The sequence below is a fragment of the Andrena cerasifolii genome, chromosome 6, assembly GCF_050908995.1.
Source record: "Andrena cerasifolii isolate SP2316 chromosome 6, iyAndCera1_principal, whole genome shotgun sequence".
Lineage (NCBI taxonomy): Eukaryota > Metazoa > Arthropoda > Insecta > Hymenoptera > Andrenidae > Andrena > Andrena cerasifolii.
Genome location: NC_135123.1, coordinates 671,233 through 693,109, shown reverse-complemented (window position 1 = coordinate 693,109; position 21,877 = coordinate 671,233). Strand labels below are relative to the sequence as shown.

General features: G+C 40.1%; 3 protein-coding genes and 4 long non-coding RNA genes across 8 annotated transcripts in view; 2 read left to right on the top strand and 5 right to left on the bottom strand.

Moving 5' to 3' along the window:
- The window catches only part of LOC143370507 (uncharacterized), a 106,897-nt gene that overhangs the window by 50,493 nt on the left and 34,527 nt on the right, over window positions 1–21,877 (top strand). The gene's annotated exons all lie outside the window — the stretch shown is intronic.
- Window positions 1,411–11,906, bottom strand: LOC143369671 (uncharacterized). Its single transcript, XR_013085457.1, has 3 exons — window positions 10,234–11,906; window positions 1,953–2,114; window positions 1,411–1,867 (listed from the first exon to the last, which is right to left on the bottom strand). It is a non-coding gene; the product is annotated as an uncharacterized LOC143369671 (long non-coding RNA).
- Window positions 3,146–3,947, bottom strand: LOC143369946 (uncharacterized). The gene is made up of 3 exons (XR_013085534.1): window positions 3,869–3,947; window positions 3,663–3,808; window positions 3,146–3,582 (listed from the first exon to the last, which is right to left on the bottom strand). It is a non-coding gene; the product is annotated as an uncharacterized LOC143369946 (long non-coding RNA).
- LOC143369945 (uncharacterized) lies at window positions 4,405–4,766 on the bottom strand. Its single transcript, XR_013085533.1, has 2 exons — window positions 4,616–4,766; window positions 4,405–4,554 (listed from the first exon to the last, which is right to left on the bottom strand). It is a non-coding gene; the product is annotated as an uncharacterized LOC143369945 (long non-coding RNA).
- On the bottom strand, window positions 4,827–6,115 carry LOC143369944 (uncharacterized). The gene is given in 2 exon segments (XM_076814457.1): window positions 4,827–5,807; window positions 5,810–6,115. Coding segments are annotated over 2 exon segments (1,062 nt in total). The 5' UTR covers window positions 5,966–6,115; the 3' UTR covers window positions 4,827–4,901.
- On the top strand, window positions 7,339–9,336 carry LOC143370017 (uncharacterized). Its single transcript, XM_076814595.1, has 4 exons — window positions 7,339–7,463; window positions 7,524–7,674; window positions 8,865–9,024; window positions 9,128–9,336. Exons 1-4 carry the CDS (start codon window positions 7,420–7,422, stop codon window positions 9,334–9,336), a joined length of 564 nt encoding a protein of 187 aa, XP_076670710.1. The 5' UTR covers window positions 7,339–7,419.
- On the bottom strand, window positions 12,483–14,110 carry LOC143369670 (uncharacterized). Its single transcript, XM_076813904.1, has one exon. It carries the CDS (start codon window positions 13,439–13,441, stop codon window positions 12,668–12,670), a length of 774 nt encoding a protein of 257 aa, XP_076670019.1. The 5' UTR covers window positions 13,442–14,110; the 3' UTR covers window positions 12,483–12,667.

Below are 21,877 nucleotides of genomic sequence, written 5' to 3'. Positions count from 1 at the left end.
TCTAGTGAAAATGCGCAGGCTGGATGCGCGTGATCATTATGTGGTCCCCTTTTCGAAGTGACAGAAAATGTAACCTATATGCTACACGACAATAAATGTTTATTGGCTATTTCGTTCTTTTACGCTACATTTGTGAGCTTTGAGTATGACTTAACATCCTTCCAAAATATTATTATTACGCCGCAACTGTATCTTTATGAAATCTGGTATAGCATGTAGGTTATGTTTTCTGTCACTTCGAGGAGGGGACCACATAATAATCACGCGCATCCGGCCTGCGCATTTTCATGTACCATTCCAAAAGATGACATAAACGGAAGCCACTACAGGCGTTGTGTATAATATCTAAAGGGTTAAAACATTCAGACACAAAAATTGTAGAAAAAATTCAAAGAATGCTAGAGAAACAGCGACACGTCCCATTAGTTACCCCTTACTTCCGATCTGTGCATGCACTACATTAAGAATAAAATCGCAAAAAAGGAAACCAATTTGTGAAAGTAATGGTACAGGGACAACTTATATAAAATATTTAAATAAACAGTTTGTAAAGGCTTGTCGCAACAATTATGGTTAAATAATTGAAAAAATAAAAATTAAGTAAACGTAAAATTTGGTAAAATTTCCATCATTAGAAGGTGATAATTTGTCCCCATTTTATGGCGCAAATTGCATTCCGATATTTTTTGTAGTTCAAAAGTTATGCGAAAAATGTTCCAAATTCATCAACCCGGGCCACTAACGCGTCAGCGTGGTCTAATACCGCTGCTGGACCATTGCATACGTAGATAACGGGATCGGCGCGGTCGCACTCTTAAAATGGCTACCCTTTTCTTACCCGTCTGCTACGTCAAATTTAATATTCTCTGACGAAAGTCAAAAGCACCCTCTACTGGCACCTAAAAGACCCTACACTTTCGTCATTGGCTCATAGATGGCGGAAATATCGGCGCATGGTTGTAGTGGAATGCATCCGTGAGGCGGTGTTGCCATCTTACAAGTTCGCGCGCGCGCGGGTTGCAGCTTATAACGTTGACCCTGTATTTATATATATATATATATATTCCCAGATAGCACAAAGGCGTTTTAAAGACGTCTTCAAAACGGTACTGGTTAGGTGTAATATAAATTTAACCAACTAAATAGCTTTCAAAATAACTTGATACGAATTTATTTTATTTATTTAATTACAATTACAGTTTTAAGTATTGTTGCGCCGGGGCGTTTTCATCGCAGGCCACCCCGACGCAAAGGAGTGGAAGAATAATCAAACGGACGCACACACGACTGAACTGTATTGTTACACAGGGCAATATCGGTTACAAAGATGCGACCGTACGTCCGAACGCAATGGCGTTCGGTACCAGACCTTTTCTCGCCGGCCTCTCGATCGTCCTCTTGAAGGGGGCCGACCTTCTTCTAACATCAGCTGCGAGCACCAGCAGGCTATGTACGGGCCTATACCCGGTGCTCACAACAGTATAATCACATACAAAGACAGAGACAAAGTCTTGATCGTCTTCATCGGTCAAACATAACAAGATTTTGAAGACTTCCAAGATGATCAAGGCTTTCAAGACGTATCGAGACTTTAAACATTCAAGACTTTCAAGAGTTTTAAGCTTCGAATCATGTTCGAAGTGATTAAATTTTTTGTCATATATACAGACTTGAAGCGATTGGTAGTGCTTCAGATCCCATCAAGATCAAGCTAATCCCTCACTATATCAGACTATCTACGGAAGTGAAACTTCCATTAAAATTTTTTTGGAATCTGCTGTCTTATCAGTTGCTCTCTTCAACCAGTTCTGGATTAACTCCTCTGTTTCTTTTTTGAATTGCCCTACGTTTGCTTCATCCGCATCATCTTGAACAAGAATTTGAATGAAACATTATACATTAAATTCCACAGTAATCAATATCAGCATCAGTAAAATAAAGGTGATAATTACCTATTATAAACTTTGCTATTGTTAATTGGTGGAGTGGCGTTTCTTCCCTTATCGCCCCAGTCAGCTGTACAGCATTGCAATGTCATTCGTTATTAAAGATGACAGCGTCCGCTTAATGAAGTTGTAATTGCTGGACCCACCAAAAATCCTTAACTCGCAAACCTGAAATATAAAAATTATTTAACATTACCAAATGAACTTAATAATTTCGTTTGTAACAACTACCGAAAACGAATTTTGAAAAATGTTTGAAACTTTACATATGTTTTGCATACAGGAAATATATATATATATAGATAATTTGAAGACTGAAGTATTTTCCCTGATAACCAGATCGGGCAGCAGGATCTGCCGGCAGCTGCGGTGCAGCCTACGTCCGCATCCAGCTACGGTTCTGCCGGCAGGGTCTGCTTGTCAGGGTCTGCCGGCAGATCGACGGCAGGTCCTGCTGCCCGCCTGACACATCCAACAGCGCCATCTGAAGGCCACAATTGCCAAAGAATTCCCTACGCGTGACGTCACATGGACCTACGCACCAACACAAATGTATCGTTATTGCTGTAGGTGTATCCCTATTCCCTCCCTTTCTATTACGCGTGGAGAATTGATAGACAGGAGAAATGTGGATTCTGCTCACATAACCTGCGAGCAGATTCTACAGTTTATTAAATAAGTTTTCTATTTATTTGTAAAAGTATATATTTTGTCTTTAAGAACATACAGTGATTACAATTACAGAATAATATAAGTGGCACATATAAATCGGAAGAGAAACTTTCAATATTTACATTTAGAAGTGGTGATTCTAGATGCAAACATAAGTCAATTTTGTCTGGAACGAAGGGCAATATCAGAAACTTTTATTCTATATATTTGACTTGTTTTTTTGCGTAGAATCACCACTTCTTCTTCGCTTGTGTTAACTCTGAAAACAAATACAATATTAGCTTAAAATTGAAATGATACTGGGAAAGTACCGATCAATGAGTATTTTATTAAACGGGCGCTGAAAAGTGCCGATTGTTGTTCATTGTGAACGTCGAGAGATAGTTCCCGTTGTAATAAATTAAAATGGGCACTGAAAAGTACCATTTGGTCTCTTCGCCACTGTAAAAGGAGACACATCTCTACTTTTAATGGGCACGTGAAAACGGACCTTCAGAGGTCGTCATCAGCTTCGTCGGGCTGCTGGTCGCTCCAGAAACTGCGGGGCACTCGAGGTTCCTGGGATGGCGATGCTGGCTTCGTGCGCGGACCACGCTTCCTACAGCGTATCCTCTCCTTTGCCGCCTTCAGTTCCGCTTGCATCCGCAATTGGAAGTCCGATCGGGTTGGCTTCTGGAACTTGGGATTCTGAGCCACACCGTCTGAAAAAGAAATGTATGCAAAGTACGTTAGCATCAATGGAACATACAGTAATAGTAACAATAATTCTACGTAAAAAGATGAAAAATGCTTATTGTTTCGTACCAAAAATCGCCCTCGCGATGCGGGTGTCATATAAGGATCTGAGTCCTTCGCGGCCAAACCAAGTGAACGACGACGTTAAGTCGTCCGGCAGTGCTTCCTTGAAGCAGCACTTGACCGCTCCCTTCAAATCGAACCCGCCCACGTATTCGAAATACTTTACCTAAACAAAGCGAGTAAAGATTGATGTAAGTATATATTATATATAAAAGTAAATAAAAGAATAATTTCGTTTTCACTTACAACTTTGGAATAAGTGTCGTCATCGATGTCCTCAAAACACCTCCTGCACTGAGGACAAAGGAAGGACTGCTGGTTTCATCGGTTGACCGGTATTATGGGTGGCCTGGACAGATTTCTGAATACTCAGCAAGAGAGTATTCATTCTTCTGCAAACAGAACGGATGGAGACGTAACGTATTAATAAACACGATACACGCGATACTTACATTAGCTCCGCCTCGATCCGATTGCGCTCCGTGAGATCTTCCATGCTCCTGCGAACATTAACATTTATAAGAAAATGTCCTTGCAGTAATATTTTTATAGCAAAAAAAAAAGAAACATGTAAATTTACCCATTATCAGGAGGTTGGGTTGACGCTGTATTGTGCCGCAACGGCTCACTGTGGACCACAGTGGCGCGTGCAGATGACGTTGTCCCTGGATCTGCGAATGCTTCGAAGACAGGAACATTGGCGGCATACGTATCCTGAAACATATTATCCGAGTTAACAGTAGGAACACCGTTTGACGTTGTTGGACCGTCTTCCTGCATGATAATCGACAAATCCTGGATGTCCTGGTTGATGGTTGGTCTCGGCGCGGTCGACGTCCTTCGCCGTTTCGGAGTTTCCTCCGAAAATGTTGTTTGGTAACGTGTGGGTTTGGTAACCACACGTTTCTCTCTTTGGCTCATGTCGGTCTGTAAGTAAAAAAAGTACATGTTACAATACTTAACAAAGGCGTGTTAGCTGTTTTTTACATTTTACATGCAATATTTTATGCACCACCTATTCAAGACGAACCTGTATAACGTGCTACTCAATAAGTGGAGTGTAACTCAACAAAGGCTACAACAGTAGAAAACGTGAAAATGACCCATGCAGAAACATTCGAACCAAACGATAAAATAACTCATCACCAGAGATTAACAAGGATACGTGTAAGTATGGTTTTACTTGTGAAGAGCAGTACAAAAGAAGAAAATGTAAATATTATAGCACGTCACTCACCAGAAAATAGTCGTAACTTACCAAAAACAGGAGACGAAACTGAATAGGGAAAACGATTTTTTTTTTTTTTTTTTTACATGGTGGAAATCCCTAACGAATATCTCACCCCCGTGGGAGGGATAAGATTATGTGGGGCTTGCACCCACTAAAACCACCATGGTGACCACCTGACGCGAGAGGCTTACACAAGGGAGAGGGACTGACAACGAGATACTTCTAACGAAAATAAATATTGAAGAATTTGAATACTACGACTTCTCGCTGTGTGTAATAACGGCAACGACATAACTACGGGTTTCTAAGGGGATGGGGTCGCCGTTATTGCCAATGGGCGTACTACCGTAAAAAGGAATTCTATAACATTTAGCGCGAACCTGATTGGGGGAGATGTTTAGAATTTCAGGGCTCAATCTGACGCATTTATATACACCAAGAACGGAAGACTTTATGCCGACATCATAAAAATCATCGACCTCTAGAAATTTTTTAATACCTAAATGATAGGAGTTATCGGAGTTCATGCTAATATTGAAAATTAAGCAGATCGAGCCGTCGACTGAGATGCAACAATTATCTCGTACATTGATGCCCAGAGATATGTTATTGAACTCTATCTTGTGGTACTGAGAACAATTGGGGTCGTTACAAAGTGGTCTAGATACGTGAATAGAAAAATCAACATTATAATGAATGTTTGTGCCATGAAATTGTATCTCCCTCATCCTATTGGAAAATTGTTGGAGAGGAAGACTTGGCTTTCGCAGATACCTTTTAAAAATGGACATGTTGTTTTCATATGGAAAAGCAGAACATGAATCTAAATTACCAAGACATCTGACATCGTTGGTTAGGTGAAGAAGACCATGGACGTTATAACTATTAAAAGTTGGGCCATAAAGTTCTTCGTTACGAAGAACAAATTTCTCCAGAGCTGACTCTGCGAATCTCAAGTGTTGGCTCGATGGAGATTCTGAAACTAAAACCCGTATGGCTGCATGTAAGAATAAGAAATGCTTGTATACAGTTTCCTCCAGTACACCATTCAGTATAACTGGCCCTGTATACAGAAGGAACTGACGAAATTCGGTCGCTTTATATTTAGAGCATAGTTCAATAGCTCTGGGACGTCTGGCAAAGTCTGAGGGGCAATATCTGTTTTAAGACTCTTCAGTCTCGTAGACAGTATAGAAATGTGTCGGCGGCGCAATTTTGAGAAAGGGGAATATTCTCCATGTACCCACGCAGACAACAGTTTTCTTACTACGCCCAAACATACAAGATGCATGTACTCGAATGGAACTTGCGAAACCATTCCTATCTGTAGCAATGACAATGGGCTTGTACCTAGCTTGTGATGTTTCTTGTGATGTTTCTAACTGCCTAATGTAATCCTCATCGGTTCGAGGAGAATGATGTATCCCATTGAAAGCGTAATGCCTACCGTTCAGGGTACCAGAAACCGTACATTTGGAACAGGGATGGAAAGACATATGCCCACGATGATTTAATACAAATGCTCGAGCTGGGGCATCGGCTATGAAACATCTCAGTCGTACGGGCAACTTAATGGAATGAAAATTTATGCCTCCGTTGGACATGATCGCCCTGACGTCTGCAATAAATTTCTCAAAGAAAATATTGGGGTCGTGTGGTTTTTGGGGACCTTTATAGATTCCTACCACTATCGGCTTTATCTGAGGAATATTTGAAATCCTACATTGAACGGGCCAGATATGAATGGAACTTGATTTGTCCAAACTACATCCACCATATATGAAAATCTAATTCTAACTGTCTAACAAATGATACCGACAAAGTGTTAGGGAGACTTTTAATAATTTCTGCTTCTAGATCAAAATGAATGTATTCTCCTGGTGGCACGACGAATGTGGCAGCAGGATTACGTGGCGTAGATACAAGTGTTCTAACATCCTGAGGCAACTGGGAGAAACAGGAATGTGTTCGAAGGAGAGATAATATATTATCTCCTTGAACGTGTGTCAAATTGTTGTCTACGAAACAAGACGCTAACCGTTGGCGAAAAGATGGCTCGGAGGAAGTAGCACAGGACAATAAAACGGTATCGCGGAGATTAGAAACGCGTGACGTGGAAGTAGAAGGACCGGCGTCTTCTACATTTATATCGCGCCTATCACTGAATCTATCGGGGATTAAATTAACAGGAGCGGACGAACTACAGCCTGCAGATGTGCCAGCAGCATCTTGCACGGTAGAAGAATTATCCCCTACTCTACGAACGGTGTGAAATTGCAGAACGGTATCGCACGCGTAAGTTACTTCGCACTTCGCGCATACGCCCTACGTTTTTGTCTCGCCGATAGTGCGTGTCCCGATTTCCGCGACGCAGACAATTTGAAATTATTCAATTCCATAATTACTTACGTCTTGTGGATGTCTCGGGATGATTTTCGTGGTTTTTCAACGTTCTAAAAATTCTTTGGATCTGCCGTCGATGACTGCCACCTCAGAATGAACGAGAATTCGAAACAAACGCGAACTGGGAAGTAGAGTCCCGACCAATCACGAATGACCGCATGGCGGCGCAGCCAATCCGAGCGTAGTCCACTGTACCGCCAAAATGATACCATGTGGTACCCTTTATTCGACGTGGTACCCTTTGTGCTCGAAAACTAACTCGTCAACCCAACCTCCTGACAATGGGTAAATTTACATGTTTCTTTTTTTTTTGCTATAAAAATATTACTGTAAGGACATTTTCTTATAAATGTTAATGTTCGCAGGAGCATGGAAGATCTCACGGAGCGCAATCGGATCGAGGCGGAGCTAATGTAAGTATCGCGTGTATCGTGTTTATTAATACGTTACGTCTCCATCCGTTCTGTTTGCAGAAGAATGAATACTCTCTTGCTGAGTATTCAGAAATCTGTCCAGGCCACCCATAATACCGGTCAACCGATGAAACCAGCAGTCCTCCCTTTGTCCTCAGTGCAGGAGGTGGACTGTTTTGAGGACATCGATGACGACACTTATTCCAAAGTTGTAAGTGAAAACGAAATTATTCTTTTATTTACTTTTATATACAGGGTGTCCCACTAAGGAGTGGACAGCGCGATATCTCTTAAAGTATTGTCGATAAAAATATAAAAAAAATAGGGAATTGCATGGTTCGAGGGGGCCCATTTATTAGCGCGAACGAATTTTGTTTTCGATTATTATTTTAAAAGATACGATGGTCAAGCTCGGTTTTTCAAATGGAACTATTTTTTTTGAAGACCTGAGTTCATAGTGCGTTCCAAGACAAATTCAATAAGCTTTAATGTATACACTTTATTTCCACTGGTTTTTAAGATATTGCGCTTGCAAAATTACTGATTTTCACTGGAAGAAAACCCTCTGGAATAGGAAGGACCGGGGTCGGTCTTACTGGCGCTACGGGTGGCATTGCCTGTTGAAACTGATACCTACCTGCCAAAGGTCTACGACAGGGTTCGCAGGCCCAAAAGCTGGACAATTCTTTTCCGTCAGAAATGCTACTTAGGTAGGTACATCTGCGGTATCGAGAAGCTATAGGAGGAGTGAAAGTTGCTAGACTAAATTTCAACCATAGGGAGCAGATTGTATCAGAACCAATCCAACTTGCATCCCTCCCAAAAGAACCGGCCATCCGAGCGTAGAAGCAAGTGCGAAATAAAAGTAACGATGCGCTTCTCGATACCGCAGATGTACCTACCTAAGTAGCATTTCTGACGGAAAAGAATTGTCCAGCCTTTGGGCCTGCCATTTCTGGCGTAGACCTTTGGCAGGTAAGTATCCATTTCAACAAGCAGTGCCACCCGTGGCGCTAGTAAGACCGCCCCCGGTTTTTACCATTCCAGAGGGGTTTCTTGCAGTGAAAATCAGTAAATTTGCAAGCGCAATATCTTAAAAACCAGTGGAAATAAAGTGTATACATTAAAGCTTATTGAATTTGTCTTGGAACGCACTATCAACTCAGGTCTTCAAAAAAAATAGTTCCATTTGAAAAACCGAACTTGACCATCGTATCTTTTAAAATAATAATCGAAAACAAAATTCGTTCGCGCTAATAAATGGGCCCCCTCGAACCATGCAATTCTCTATTTTTTTTATATTTTTATCGACAATACTTTAAGAGATATCGCGCTGTCCACTCCTTAGTGGGACACCCTGTATAATATATACTTACATCAATCTTTACTCGCTTTGTTTAGGTAAAGTATTTCGAATACGTGGGCGGGTTCGATTTGAAGGGAGCGGTCAAGTGCTGCTTCAAGGAAGCACTGCCGGACGACTTAACGTCGTCGTTCACTTGGTTTGGCCGCGAAGGACTCAGATCCTTATATGACACCCGCATCGCGAGGGCGATTTTTGGTACGAAACAATAAGCATTTTTCATCTTTTTACGTAGAATTATTGTTACTATTACTGTATGTTCCATTGATGCTAACGTACTTTGCATACATTTCTTTTTCAGACGGTGTGGCTCAGAATTCCAAGTTCCAGAAGCCAACCCGATCGGACTTCCAATTGCGGATGCAAGCGGAACTGAAGGCGGCAAAGGAGAGGATACGCTGTAGGAAGCGTGGTCCGCGCACGAAGCCAGCATCGCCATCCCAGGAACCTCGAGTGCCCCGCAGTTTCTGGAGCGACCAGCAGCCCGACGAAGCTGATGACGACCTCTGAAGGTCCGTTTTCACGTGCCCATTAAAAGTAGAGATGTGTCTCCTTTTACAGTGGCGAAGAGACCAAATGGTACTTTTCAGTGCCCATTTTAATTTATTACAACGGGAACTATCTCTCGACGTTCACAATGAACAACAATCGGCACTTTTCAGCGCCCGTTTAATAAAATACTCATTGATCGGTACTTTCCCAGTATCATTTCAATTTTAAGCTAATATTGTATTTGTTTTCAGAGTTAACACAAGCGAAGAAGAAGTGGTGATTCTACGCAAAAAAACAAGTCAAATATATAGAATAAAAGTTTCTGATATTGCCCTTCGTTCCAGACAAAATTGACTTATGTTTGCATCTAGAATCACCACTTCTAAATGTAAATATTGAAAGTTTCTCTTCCGATTTATATGTGCCACTTATATTATTCTGTAATTGTAATCACTGTATGTTCTTAAAGACAAAATATATACTTTTACAAATAAATAGAAAACTTATTTAATAAACTGTAGAATCTGCTCGCAGGTTATGTGAGCAGAATCCACATTTCTCCTGTCTATCAATTCTCCACGCGTAATAGAAAGGGAGGGAATAGGGATACACCTACAGCAATAACGATACATTTGTGTTGGTGCGTAGGTCCATGTGACGTCACGCGTAGGGAATTCTTTGGCAATTGTGGCCTTCAGATGGCGCTGTTGGATGTGTCAGGCGGGCAGCAGGACCTGCCGTCGATCTGCCGTCGATCTGCCGGCAGACCCTGACAAGCAGACCCTGCCGGCAGAACCGTAGCTGGATGCGGACGTAGGCTGCACCGCAGCTGCCGGCAGATCCTGCGCTCTCCTGGCAGACCCTGCTGTCAATCTGCCGGCAGACTGCAGGCAGATGGCTATCTGGGTTACTTACTCAGTCTTCAAATTCCGCTGCATTTTGTAAAATGGCCTCAAAATTGTTTACCTGATCTGAACAATGTAATGTGAATTTTAAGTGGTTGTGTCTGTTAAAAAAGGAACCATTTTTTCTTTCGTAATTTGTGCGCCACTATAGTTGTTTAAATTTTTTACTTGTTGAGTTTCCACTGCGAGAGCTATTATTAAATGGACTTGCGTCACAAGCATTTCAAAATATTTTTCTTTTCACCGATACGATCATGTGAATACGATCAATGAAATACTTCATATTTTTTCACTTTAACACAATACGCATACAATATCTTTATACAAATAATATTAATTTACCTTTAACAGTATCTTTCTTCCTTAAACTTGTATCCCCCTGCACCGCTGGCTGTTTTGTTCGCTCTTACTGGTTGTTTGTAATTGTTCCAGGTTAGGTCTCGCTGGGATATACTAAATATTGTCTGAAAATAATAATAATTTCTGTAAAAAAATGAATATAACAAAAATAATTAAATAGCTCCAGATGTTATAATTTTTATCTAATGTTGGGTTACTCGTGGTAGTTTCTAATTTTCAGAGGCATGGGCAAAGAAAATTCGTCTAGCGATTGGTACCTGGTTGTTTGAAAATTATTTCCCTATCCTTTTGCGCTTATTGGAAAACTCTATTTCGGATTGTAAATCGCTTGTTTTATTTTCTCATAGCTTCCGCATATATATATAGTCATCTGGAATCAATTACACATATTAGTGTAGCATGCAGAAAAGGAAGCTACAGAAAAAGACGACCAGCGAGAAGTTCATTACCAAATAAAATTGTGGGCCGCCCTTTTGCAGAGACGTGTGGTGCAGAACTGCGGATCGCAAAGTTAGTATGTATGACGAGCTACGAGTATAAACTATAACTGTATCAAGAAGCGGTGAGATTACGAACAGAAGACGAGCGTATTGAAGTAATACCCCAAGTACTTAAGAAACAACATATTCTACATTACAACCAGCAAAACTCGAAACCTAAATAATTAATATTCTCAGAATATCTCACTTCATGTAACACGATTATCTTAAATTTAACATCGCAATGAGATGTTAAGGACAGCGATGCGTTCTGTTTGAGATAACTAAATAATCACTCGCTTTGTACATTTCATTAGGAACACTCTACTCTTGACCAATAACACTTTTTGTATAATAATCAAATTTATAAATGTCAGTTTGTTTTACTTATTTTGATTTTGATTACTTACAGTTTATGGAATAAGTGTGATTGCTCGACGAAAACCACGGGAAGGTGGTAGGCTTCTTCCATCATGAGAGGATAAATAAGGATGTGTCAAGAAGGATAATATGGATAGGATGATTATATGCAAATATATTATTTTATCCTAGTAAAAATTTGTGTAAGGAAAAAAAAACAAGCATCAAAGTTATTGTTAGGCGTTGGAGGATGCATGGTGGGAGAAGAGGCTGGTCACATGCAAAAAGCAGCAGAGATATTTTATGCGGTATACAAAGCTATAGGGACCACCCTGTATGTGTGTGCGCGTGTGTGTGCAGTGTTGTGTTTCACTGTAAATGCTGAAAAATGAGTGAGATTATGTAGGTACTGACATTGTTGGTTTGCGAGAAGGAAATGGAGTTACGACTTGCCGTTATAGTACAAAAATGTTGTATGTGTGCCTTAAATAATATAGAAAGATTTATTATACTTCTGAAAAGTTAACGCAGTGAAGTAATGGAAAAATAATAATTTTTGGTCAATTTCTAATTTTACACATTTGTAGGCAATGTCTTTAACGCCAAAAGTTTGAAAAGAACTTAAATGACATGCTTGTACTTGAAAAATTCCTATTTTAAATGATTGGAATGGTGTCTTATAAAAATCTGTGATAACCGTAAATTTTTTACCAACTACTTTGCGTTCATTAGCATGCAATACTAAATTTTTTACGATGATAATACTGCCATCATGACGACAACAACAGTTATAAGGATCACTGATTTTCAAGATAAAATTTTTAAAAACAATAGATCTGAACTGCTTAGAAGCTGTAATATCCCTCATTAGTGGACTTTCGAAATGTTCAGTTTTAAAGAAAGGAAATACAACATTAGAACGCTTATTATTGCTAACAAAATTGGATTTCTCACTGTGTCGTTTTACTATTTGCTGTAACGGTTTGTCGTTCTTCCTAACAAACTGTAAAATACTTTGTAAAAAATTTTCAAAAGGAAAGCAACTGAAATTATCAAGTGGCCCATGATTTCTAACATCCTGCGAGATATGTAAACGATTATGAATATTTAGCGATACCTTTTCTGAACCATATAATATTTTAAATGTGTAAATAAATTTTTTTAACAATTTTGATGCGTCATCAATACGACCAAAATGTCTGGAATTTTATAAAATAACTGAAGCTACATGTAACGCCATAAAATTCAAATATCTATATTCTTTAACAAAGCTACTGGACCAGTGTAGAATAAAAATTGTCGATATTCCGTTGCTTTCCATCTGCTTGCATCATCTAGACTACGGGGCTTTCTGTTGAACTCAACTGGAATACATCTTGCCAGATTTTTCAATGACTGAGATACGCGTGAGTGTTCCCGAGGTGTTACTTTTGTCCACGGTTTCCCACAACACCACAGATTGTAAACCAATTTCTTTACTACGCCGAGACAAATTAGATGCATATAATCGAGAGGGAAGGAGTCAATCATATTAATACCAGGAATAGTCTCTAAAATTGATGTGCCATTATGATGAGCTTCTACCTTTTTACGCCTGAAATCAGAATCTGTCTGTAAACAGATATTATCAATATCAGGAAAACACGTTGTACCGTTCCTAGACTCTCCTTGAATATAGCATTTAGTACAGGAAGAATATCCTGCGTGTCCTTTCGTGTATTTGATATATGCCTTTGCAGATACATCATATATAAAAGATTTTACTTGTACATAATATAACTGCCCATTTATTGAAATTTCATTATTAACAAGGTCTACTGCCTCCTTTGCAAAATCATGCAAGAAACAGTTGGCATCTTTAGGTTTCTGATAACCATGGTAGATGCCAACCATATCAACATCTTGAAAATCTGCTAGACTACATAATATGGGATAAACTTGACTACCGCTACTGCCAGCCAGTGGTAAACCATCAACATTTATACTAATTGAAATTTTGTTATTTCCAAAAAAGGACATATCTACAGATTTAACGAGCTTCAGAATGCTATTTTTTTAATCCAAAATGGAAATAATGACCTGGTTCGACGATTCTACTTTCGACATTTCTAACTGCTTTCAAAAGGATTCTGGCATCTGATGGTAAATTATTATTCGAAACTGTTTCCTTGAAAATAGGGATCAAATCATTAATTGCGAAATGCATAATATTGTGTTTCAAAGCCCACTGTGCCAGCAAGAAAGATAAATCTGGATGATTCGTTTGATCTGTAAAGTCTTCAGTGACATTATTAATAGTGGAATTATGTTCATCTGAATTGTGTGTAACGTTAAAATTTTCTACATAAAGGGTATCTTCAAGTTCTTCTAGAGGAGTGGAAGGTTCTATATTGTTTTCACTGATTTTGAAACAAGAATGGGAACTGATATCATTACTCTCTGAAAACCTAACACCTGATGATGTTCAGGCTTCTTGATGCACATAATTTTGAGACGCAAACATACGTGCGAATTTACTAGCACGCTTATATTATTTATGTAATTTAAGTTTTCCAGTTATTTTTAAAAAAGGAAACAAGATGTATGAAGTTAATTATCAAAGTAGAATCCACTTACCTGTAGAAAATATGTACTAGAAGGAAATAGAAACTACACTAAAACACAACCCTGATAGCCAGATCCAGGGGGGCCAAGCTTCCCTCTTACGAAAGTTGAAGCAGAGTTTGTAGCGCCTCCTACCAATGAGGTGCGTACTAAACTGTGAATGTGTGAATTGGTGTGAATCGGGACGTATGTGTATGTGTATACGTGTAATGCACCGTTTACTTTAAACCTGTCCACGGATTGTCGCGCCAGCGACACGTATGCAGCAGATAGAAGGATATACAAAGAAATTGAATATATTTTCTTTTCCTAAGAAAAGAAGAAATATTCAATTTCAATGTTTATCCTTCTATCTGCTGCATACGCGTCACTGACGCGACAATCCATGGTCAGACGGCCTTAGAAAGGATAAACCAGGGAAAGTGAGGACACTTCCTCGTGTCTGCGCCAAACATTTCTAAATGACGACGGTCGTCATGGTAACATTTCACCAACGTCGAAAGGTTGTGTCGTGCTCACTGATACACGTAGGTATGTGTGTGTGAGATGTACCTAGCGCCTCCTACCAATGCGGTGCTAACTAAACGGGAAAACTTCAGCCAAACAAAGACAGCTTGGTCCCCCTGGCCAGATCTGGGCAGCAGAATCTGACGTCAGAACTGCAGCAGTCTGTGTCCGCATTTGGCTGCGTTCTGATGTGCAGAGCCTGAGGTGCAGTGCCTGATGTCAGATGGACAGCAGATCGACAGCAGATCGACAGCAGATTTCGCCGTCTGCTAGGCACAGCAACAGCGCCATCTGTAGGCAATTGCTTGGTAATTCTGGATCTCAGATGGCGTTGTTGCTGTGCCCAGCAGACGGCGAAATCTGCTGTCGATCTGCTGTCGATCTGCTGTGTATCTGACATCAGGCACTGCACCTCAGGCTCTGCACATCAGAACGCAGCCAAATGCGGACCCAGACTGCTGCAGTTCTGACGTCAGATTCTGCTGCCCAGATCTGGCTATCAGGGAATGTACACTAAAATTACACTGTCATAATCTACACTGAAATTAAAAATAAAACTGTAAAATATATACCACGATGGAAAAGAAAATATATGTACGTCTTCAATGCACAATGTGGCGTTTCCGATCGTTTAAGAACTTCCAACTAGCGTTTACGTCAGCGGTTCTGAAGTAACTGTCGTGTTATCCCCTTAGCTCACCATGGTGTTGGGGTACCCGCACTCCCTAACCAGTTCCATAAGGGAGGCCACAGTCCCTATAGTTCGAGAGCCAGCGACACATTTTGATGTCTCATTGAATTCATCCCGTTTTAATTATTAAATTCGGCCAGGAATTGCATTTTTTATTGTGGCGGCAGTGCGCGAAAAATTGTTCCGAGAAAAACGCACTTAACGTTGCCGAGCGAGTTCGTCTAGTGATGGGGACTTGCCCTACTTTCCATGCGTTTATTCCAACGAAACAAAAATTTATTCTTTTTTTAGATGAATAAATGTATTATTAATTAAAAGAAATATCACATTTCTGTCTATTATACCTGCGTCACAATCCATCTTCAAAAAATATCTATTTTTAAGGCCGTCACACTGTTGATCTCCCTAAACTGCCTATACAATCTGCGCCGTTAGGAGTTTAGATCCGAAATTTTCACTGGGCCTTTTTGAGACGTTGTTGAATGAAAATATGCAAAAAAATCGATTTTTTGATCGGCGGATGTGCTTAACTGAAATGTTTAAAGCTGACAATTTTGTTGGTGCTAGTTTATATCACAACATGGAAGAAAAATGATTGCTGCCAGTCCTATCACTGACTTTTCCTTATAACTCGGAAACGATTAGTTTCCCTAATGTAGCGGTCATCGGTACGGCAAAATATGAACATTTGGCGTACAGATGGTCGGCATGGTTTATGACACGCGCGCCAGCAAAACTATTTTTGAGTAAGCCGCTTTCCGTTCTTTTCGTGATTTGAACAAAGCATGTTTTCTTAGAGACTTTCGTTTACGGCCTCAATAGTTATTGCGGGTATCGTAAACCTTGAGTTTCTGTAGGGCCCACGGTGCGGGGCCGGCGGCCTGCGACTGGCAACGTCACGCACCTCGGGGTCTGGGGAAATCCTGCTGCGTTACCAGAAGTATTTCTCCCGCCAAATTTCACCCCCGCTATGGTGGAAGCGCGCCGTAGACGCGCGAAATAGGTGGCGCGATTTAGGGGTCCGAACGATACCGATTGGTTGACATCGGCATCGGGTCAACCAATTAGGAGGAGGTAGAAAACCGCGCGCGTCTTGCCGGAAAATTGTGCGTCCGGCAGACGTCAGTCTTCATCCTGACCTCAACAAGTCTTAACGTTTGAGCAGATATAAGTCACCGAATAAAAGACTCACGTTGAACGTTATTGTGTGTTTCAATTCGGGAACAGAACCTATCCTTCTATTCCTTTACCTAATATGCGACGATTCAAATCACTTAAAGAGCATTAAATGAGATACCAAATAAACACAATTAAATGTTTTTGTCACAAATAAGTTAAAAAAATATGAAAATGAATAAATGTAAAAAATATTAAATTATACATCATTAGAAAGGGATAATTTTGTCCTGTTCTTTTAGCACAAATTTCATTCCGATATCTTTTATAGTTTTAAAGGTATACACGAATGTCCTCTGTTACCCCTATTCCAACCACTGTGCGACGGAGACGCTCTTGACAAAGGCAAAGAGTTAGCGAACGGTTCGACACCGATTTTCATGAAACTTTCTACATTCGGAGAACAGCCAAATTTAATAAATCCGTATTTCGTTTAGCTCCGGTAATTCTTGATCTTGATCAAGGGGGGTGGCACCACCCCTACACTTAAAATTAAATAACAACTTGTAAATGGTTAAAGATAAGAAATAAATATTTAAATCGAAAAATGTAATAAAAAAAAACGATTTTTAAGGGGAGGTTTCGGTCTAAAAATCGTTTTTTTTATATTTCGTGTTTGGAATGTTCAACCTTTTAGGAATACGTGTTTAAAAGGATTTGTTGAAATTCGTAAAATTCACGAAGTTATAGGCATTTGAGTAGCGGCAAATGCATGGGAAAAACCCGGCCACTCGGCGCTCAGGTTGTCGTCGTTTTTCGGCGGGTTAGAATAGGTAAATTTTTATGATTGTCGAAGGTGACAATGGAAACTCGGTTATTAGGGGTCAGGTAAAATGTCTCATTTAATTGTGTATCTTCAAAATCACTCAGTCCAGTTAGTTTTCCTTATGCTGTCTTGGCGAAAGGAACAGTCTTGTGCTACAATGCCTAAGTGCTTGAAAAAAGGTAATCGTAGTATCTGTGAACGTGCAGCTAATCCACGGAAAAGGAAATTTCACGGTAATCGGTATACGGAACAGCATACATTGCTCGCAAGTACGTCGACTGAGAAGTTGAAGGATTCAATGTATGATGACATACTTGTTGATCCTTCCCATGGCTACGTGATCATAAATTTTATATCTGTATTTACATTCATATCTCAGCATTTGCAATGTAAAACTTGCAAAAGTGATGTACAATTTTTACGTAGTCATGACGGTGGATTAGGGTTCAGATTAAATATTGAATGTCATTGTGGTACAAAGAACATTGAGTCCAGTCCTCTCGTAAATAAAGCCTACGAAATAAATCGTCGTATTGTGTTCTGTTAGAAATGGGCAAGTACACTTACCCATCTAGGTATCAACCGTGTCTTTCATGACGAGCGGTAGCGACGAAACTACCACGAGCTAAACCTTAGATTAGTGCGTTATATACCTTTGTATAGCAAGGACCTTTCTTATGTCGTGTAAATAACAAAGGCAAATACATTACAATAACCATATCGACGAGTATCTCACTTAATAAAACCATCAGGTTATGGGCCCAGTGACGTTCCCACTGCGCGTAATTAAAAATAAGTAAGGTGAAAGTGAAAACAAGGAAACAAAAGTTTATCCAAACAAAGAACAACATGGCCACGTTGAACCCAAATCATATCCAGAAGCTTGGCGAGAAGAACTATGAATCCTGGAAAATCCAAGTAAGAAGTCTTCTCATATTCAACGAGCTGTGGTCATATACAAACGGAAAAGAAGCACAGACCAAAGAAAACGCACTCGAATGGTCGAAGAAAGATGAAAAGGCATTGGCGTTGATCCTATTAAGCGTGGAGAACAATCAGTTAAACCACGTGAAAAGGGCCGAAACTTCGCATGAAGCTTGGGAAAAACTAAAGAGCGTACATGAGTCCAGAGGTCCAGTGCGAAAAGCCGCTCTTTATAAGCAATTACACAGGCTGAAAAAGGAACCTCAGCAAACTATGACGCAATACATTAACGACTTCCAATTTAAAGTCGAACAGTTGGAAGGAGTGGGGATAAAGATTCCAGACGAACTAGCGTCGATAATGTTGCTGAGCTCCTTGCCAACAGAGTACGAAAATTTCGCGGTTGCCATCGAGTCACGTGACGAGTTACCTAACCTCGAAAGCCTAAAGTTAAAGTTGATAGAAGAGGAAGCGAGGAAAGGAGAAACCAGCAACAAAGCAGAGGAAGAAACCAACAGTAACAATGCCTTAGTAACAAAAAAATATAACAAAAACAAAAAGGATAAGGAAAAGCAAAATAAATTTAATGGAAACTGCAACATATGCAAAAAGTATGGACACCGTGCAAGGGATTGTCGTACGAAGATGGACAATTCAACACAAGGTCGGAGCGACGCATGGACAGCCTCAGCGTTTAACAACTATTGCACAAAATCCACCACTTGGTATCTAGATAGTGGAGCGACCACACATATGAGTAATGATAAAAACAAATTCACAGACATTCATGATCATCACAGCCAAATATACACAGCCACCGAAGAGAGTGTAAACTCGATGGGAAAAGGACAAATTGAACTAAAAATCAACATCGCAAATAAAAACAAAAACAACATTAAATTAAAAGAGGCCATGTTCGTACCCAGCTTCAAGAACAATTTGATGTCAGTGTCCAAAATAACCAAAAATGGGTACAGGGTGACCTTTTACAAAGACAGTGCTAAAATAACGCGTCCAGACGGGTCACTGGCAATGATTGCGAAGGAACAAAATGGCCTGTATGTAGTGGAAGAAAGTGCAAAACATAGTGCCATGATACAAACGGAACAAAACAGTGCAATAACCAAATGGCACCAAAGATTGGGGCACTTAAATTACAGCGACGTACGAAAATTAAAAAACAAGGAAATGGTGATTGGAATAAAGGACAAAATTGACATTTCCAATCCTATATGTGAAATATGCGAAAAAGCAAAAATACACCAGTTGCCCTTTAAATCGTCTGTGCGAAGAGAAAAGGAAGTACTAGGGTTAGTGCACAGTGATATATGTGGTCCATTTAGTAAAGCATCTTTAGGGGGAGCCAAATACTTTGTGACCTTCATAGATGACAAAAGTCGTCACGTTCAGGTCATACCATTAAAGAACCGATCTGATGTACTGGATGCGTTCAAAGAATATAAGGCTCGTGTAGAAAACTCAACAGGCCACAGAATTAAGAAATTGAGGACCGACAACGGTACTGAATATCTATCGCACGCATTTAGTGAATTTTTGAAAAAGGAAGGCATAACAAGGGAACTAACTGTAGAATACACGCCCCAACAGAATGGAGTGTCCGAAAGGCTAAATCGTACTCTAGTAGAAATGGCCAGATGTTTGCTTATGCAAGCAGAACTACCAATCACCTTATGGGCCGAGGCAATTGGAACAGCGGCATATATAAGAAATAGATGTCCAACGACAGCAAATCAAGAAACCACGCCGCATGAAGTTTGGACCGGCGAGAAACCATACGTAGGTTTTCTAAGAAAATTTGGAAGCCGAGTCATAGCCCTAGAGAAGGGACGCAAAAGAAATAAATTCGAGCCCAAAGGAAAAGAATACGTCCTAGTCGGATATTCAGAAGAGGCCAAAGCATACCGCTTGTGGGAAAGAGGAACAAAAAAAGTCTTTAAAAGAAGAGACGTTCGTTTTATAGAAGACCAAGGGACAAGCACATGCAAAGACGAACCAAGCCTACTAGAAGCACAAATAAAAAAACCAGTCCCAAAAACAACAGACGCAGAGAGTTCAGCAGAGGACAGTTCATCAGAGGAAGATGTCAGCGAAGACCTCTCTCAAAAAGAAGAACCAGCAGAAGAACCACCAATCAGCAATGACACTCCGAAAACCAGCCGAGGACCGGGTCGTCCCAAACTGGAGAAGACGGGAAAGCCAGGCAGACCACGAAAATTATACCAAACCAAACAAACTCAACAAGCACCAACAACTGTACGTCAGGCGATGGAAGATCCAAACCAAGACGCATGACTACACGCAATGAAAGAAGAATATGACACTTTGATGGAAAACAACACATGGATCTTGGTGAGTAGACCCAAGAATAAAAAAGTAATAAAGAATAAATGGGTGTTTAAGGTCAAGGAGCATCAGGATGGCTCCATCCAAAAATACAAAGCCAGACTAGTGGCTAGAGGCGACCAACAACGCGAAGGGATAGATTTCAATGAGGTTTTCGCACCAGTGGCACGTTTGGAGAACATCCGTACGCTGTTAGGAGTCAGCGCCATAAGAGGAATGCATATCCATCAAATGGATGTCATAACTGCGTATGTACAAGGCGATTTGCGAGACGAGTTATATATGGAGCAGCCTGAACAGTTTGTCAAACCGGGTGCGGAAGAGAGAGTATGTAAGTTGAATAAACCTCTATACGGCCTGAAACAGGCCGGACGCGAGTGGTATCGCAAATTAGATAATTACTTAACTAGCATTAACTTTAAAAGAACACCCCAGAATCCTTGTGTATATACCGAGCCGACAACGGGCCAAGATACAATAATAGTAGTATATGTCGACGATCTGTTAATAGCGTCCGCGAATTTAGAAAATGTAATTAAGTTAAAAGAAATATTAAAACAAAAATTTAAAATGAAGGATTTAGGAAATGTTAGAGACATCTTGGGAATACACATAGAAAGAGAAGGGGATATAGGCAGCATTACAATAAAGCAAAAGAAATATATAAAAGATCTCTTAAAAAGGTTCCACATGGAAGACTGTAATCCCATGAATACGCCCATAGAAAAAAATCTAAATGTTCTACAGTTACTGTCGGAAACCAAAGATAACGTTAACGAAAAGTTAGATAAGCCATATAGGGAACTAGTAGGTAGTTTAAATTATCTGGCAAACGCCACGAGGCCCGACATAGCTTTTACAACCAATTTACTGAGCCGGTTCTGTGAAAATCCGTCCTCAACTCATTGGAAGATGGCGAAGCGAGTACTAAAGTATCTAAAAGGGACAATAGAATATAGCATAAAGTACAACACTGAGCAAAATAACTTTATGGCATATGTAGATGCCGATTGGGCAAGCGACACAAGCGATAGGAAGTCATATACTGGATTCCTTTTATGTATAGCGGGCGGTCCGATCAGCTGGTGTAGTAAGAAACAAAAGTCCGTCGCGCTCTCTACCATGGAGGCAGAGTACATGGCTCTTTCGCAAGCCGCGAACGAAGTAGACTATGTAAGAAAATTGTTAAAACATATGAAAATCACTAACCTAATAGAAAATGCGACGGAAATATACTGTGATAATCAAAGTGCGATACAGTTATCTAAGAACAGCGTGCACCATTCACGCAGTAAACATATAGACATTAGGTATCATTTTTCCCGAGACGCGCAGGAAACAGGCATTATAGACGTAAAATACCTAAGTACAAACTTAATGGTAGCTGATATACTAACAAAAGCGTTATCTAGATGTAAACACG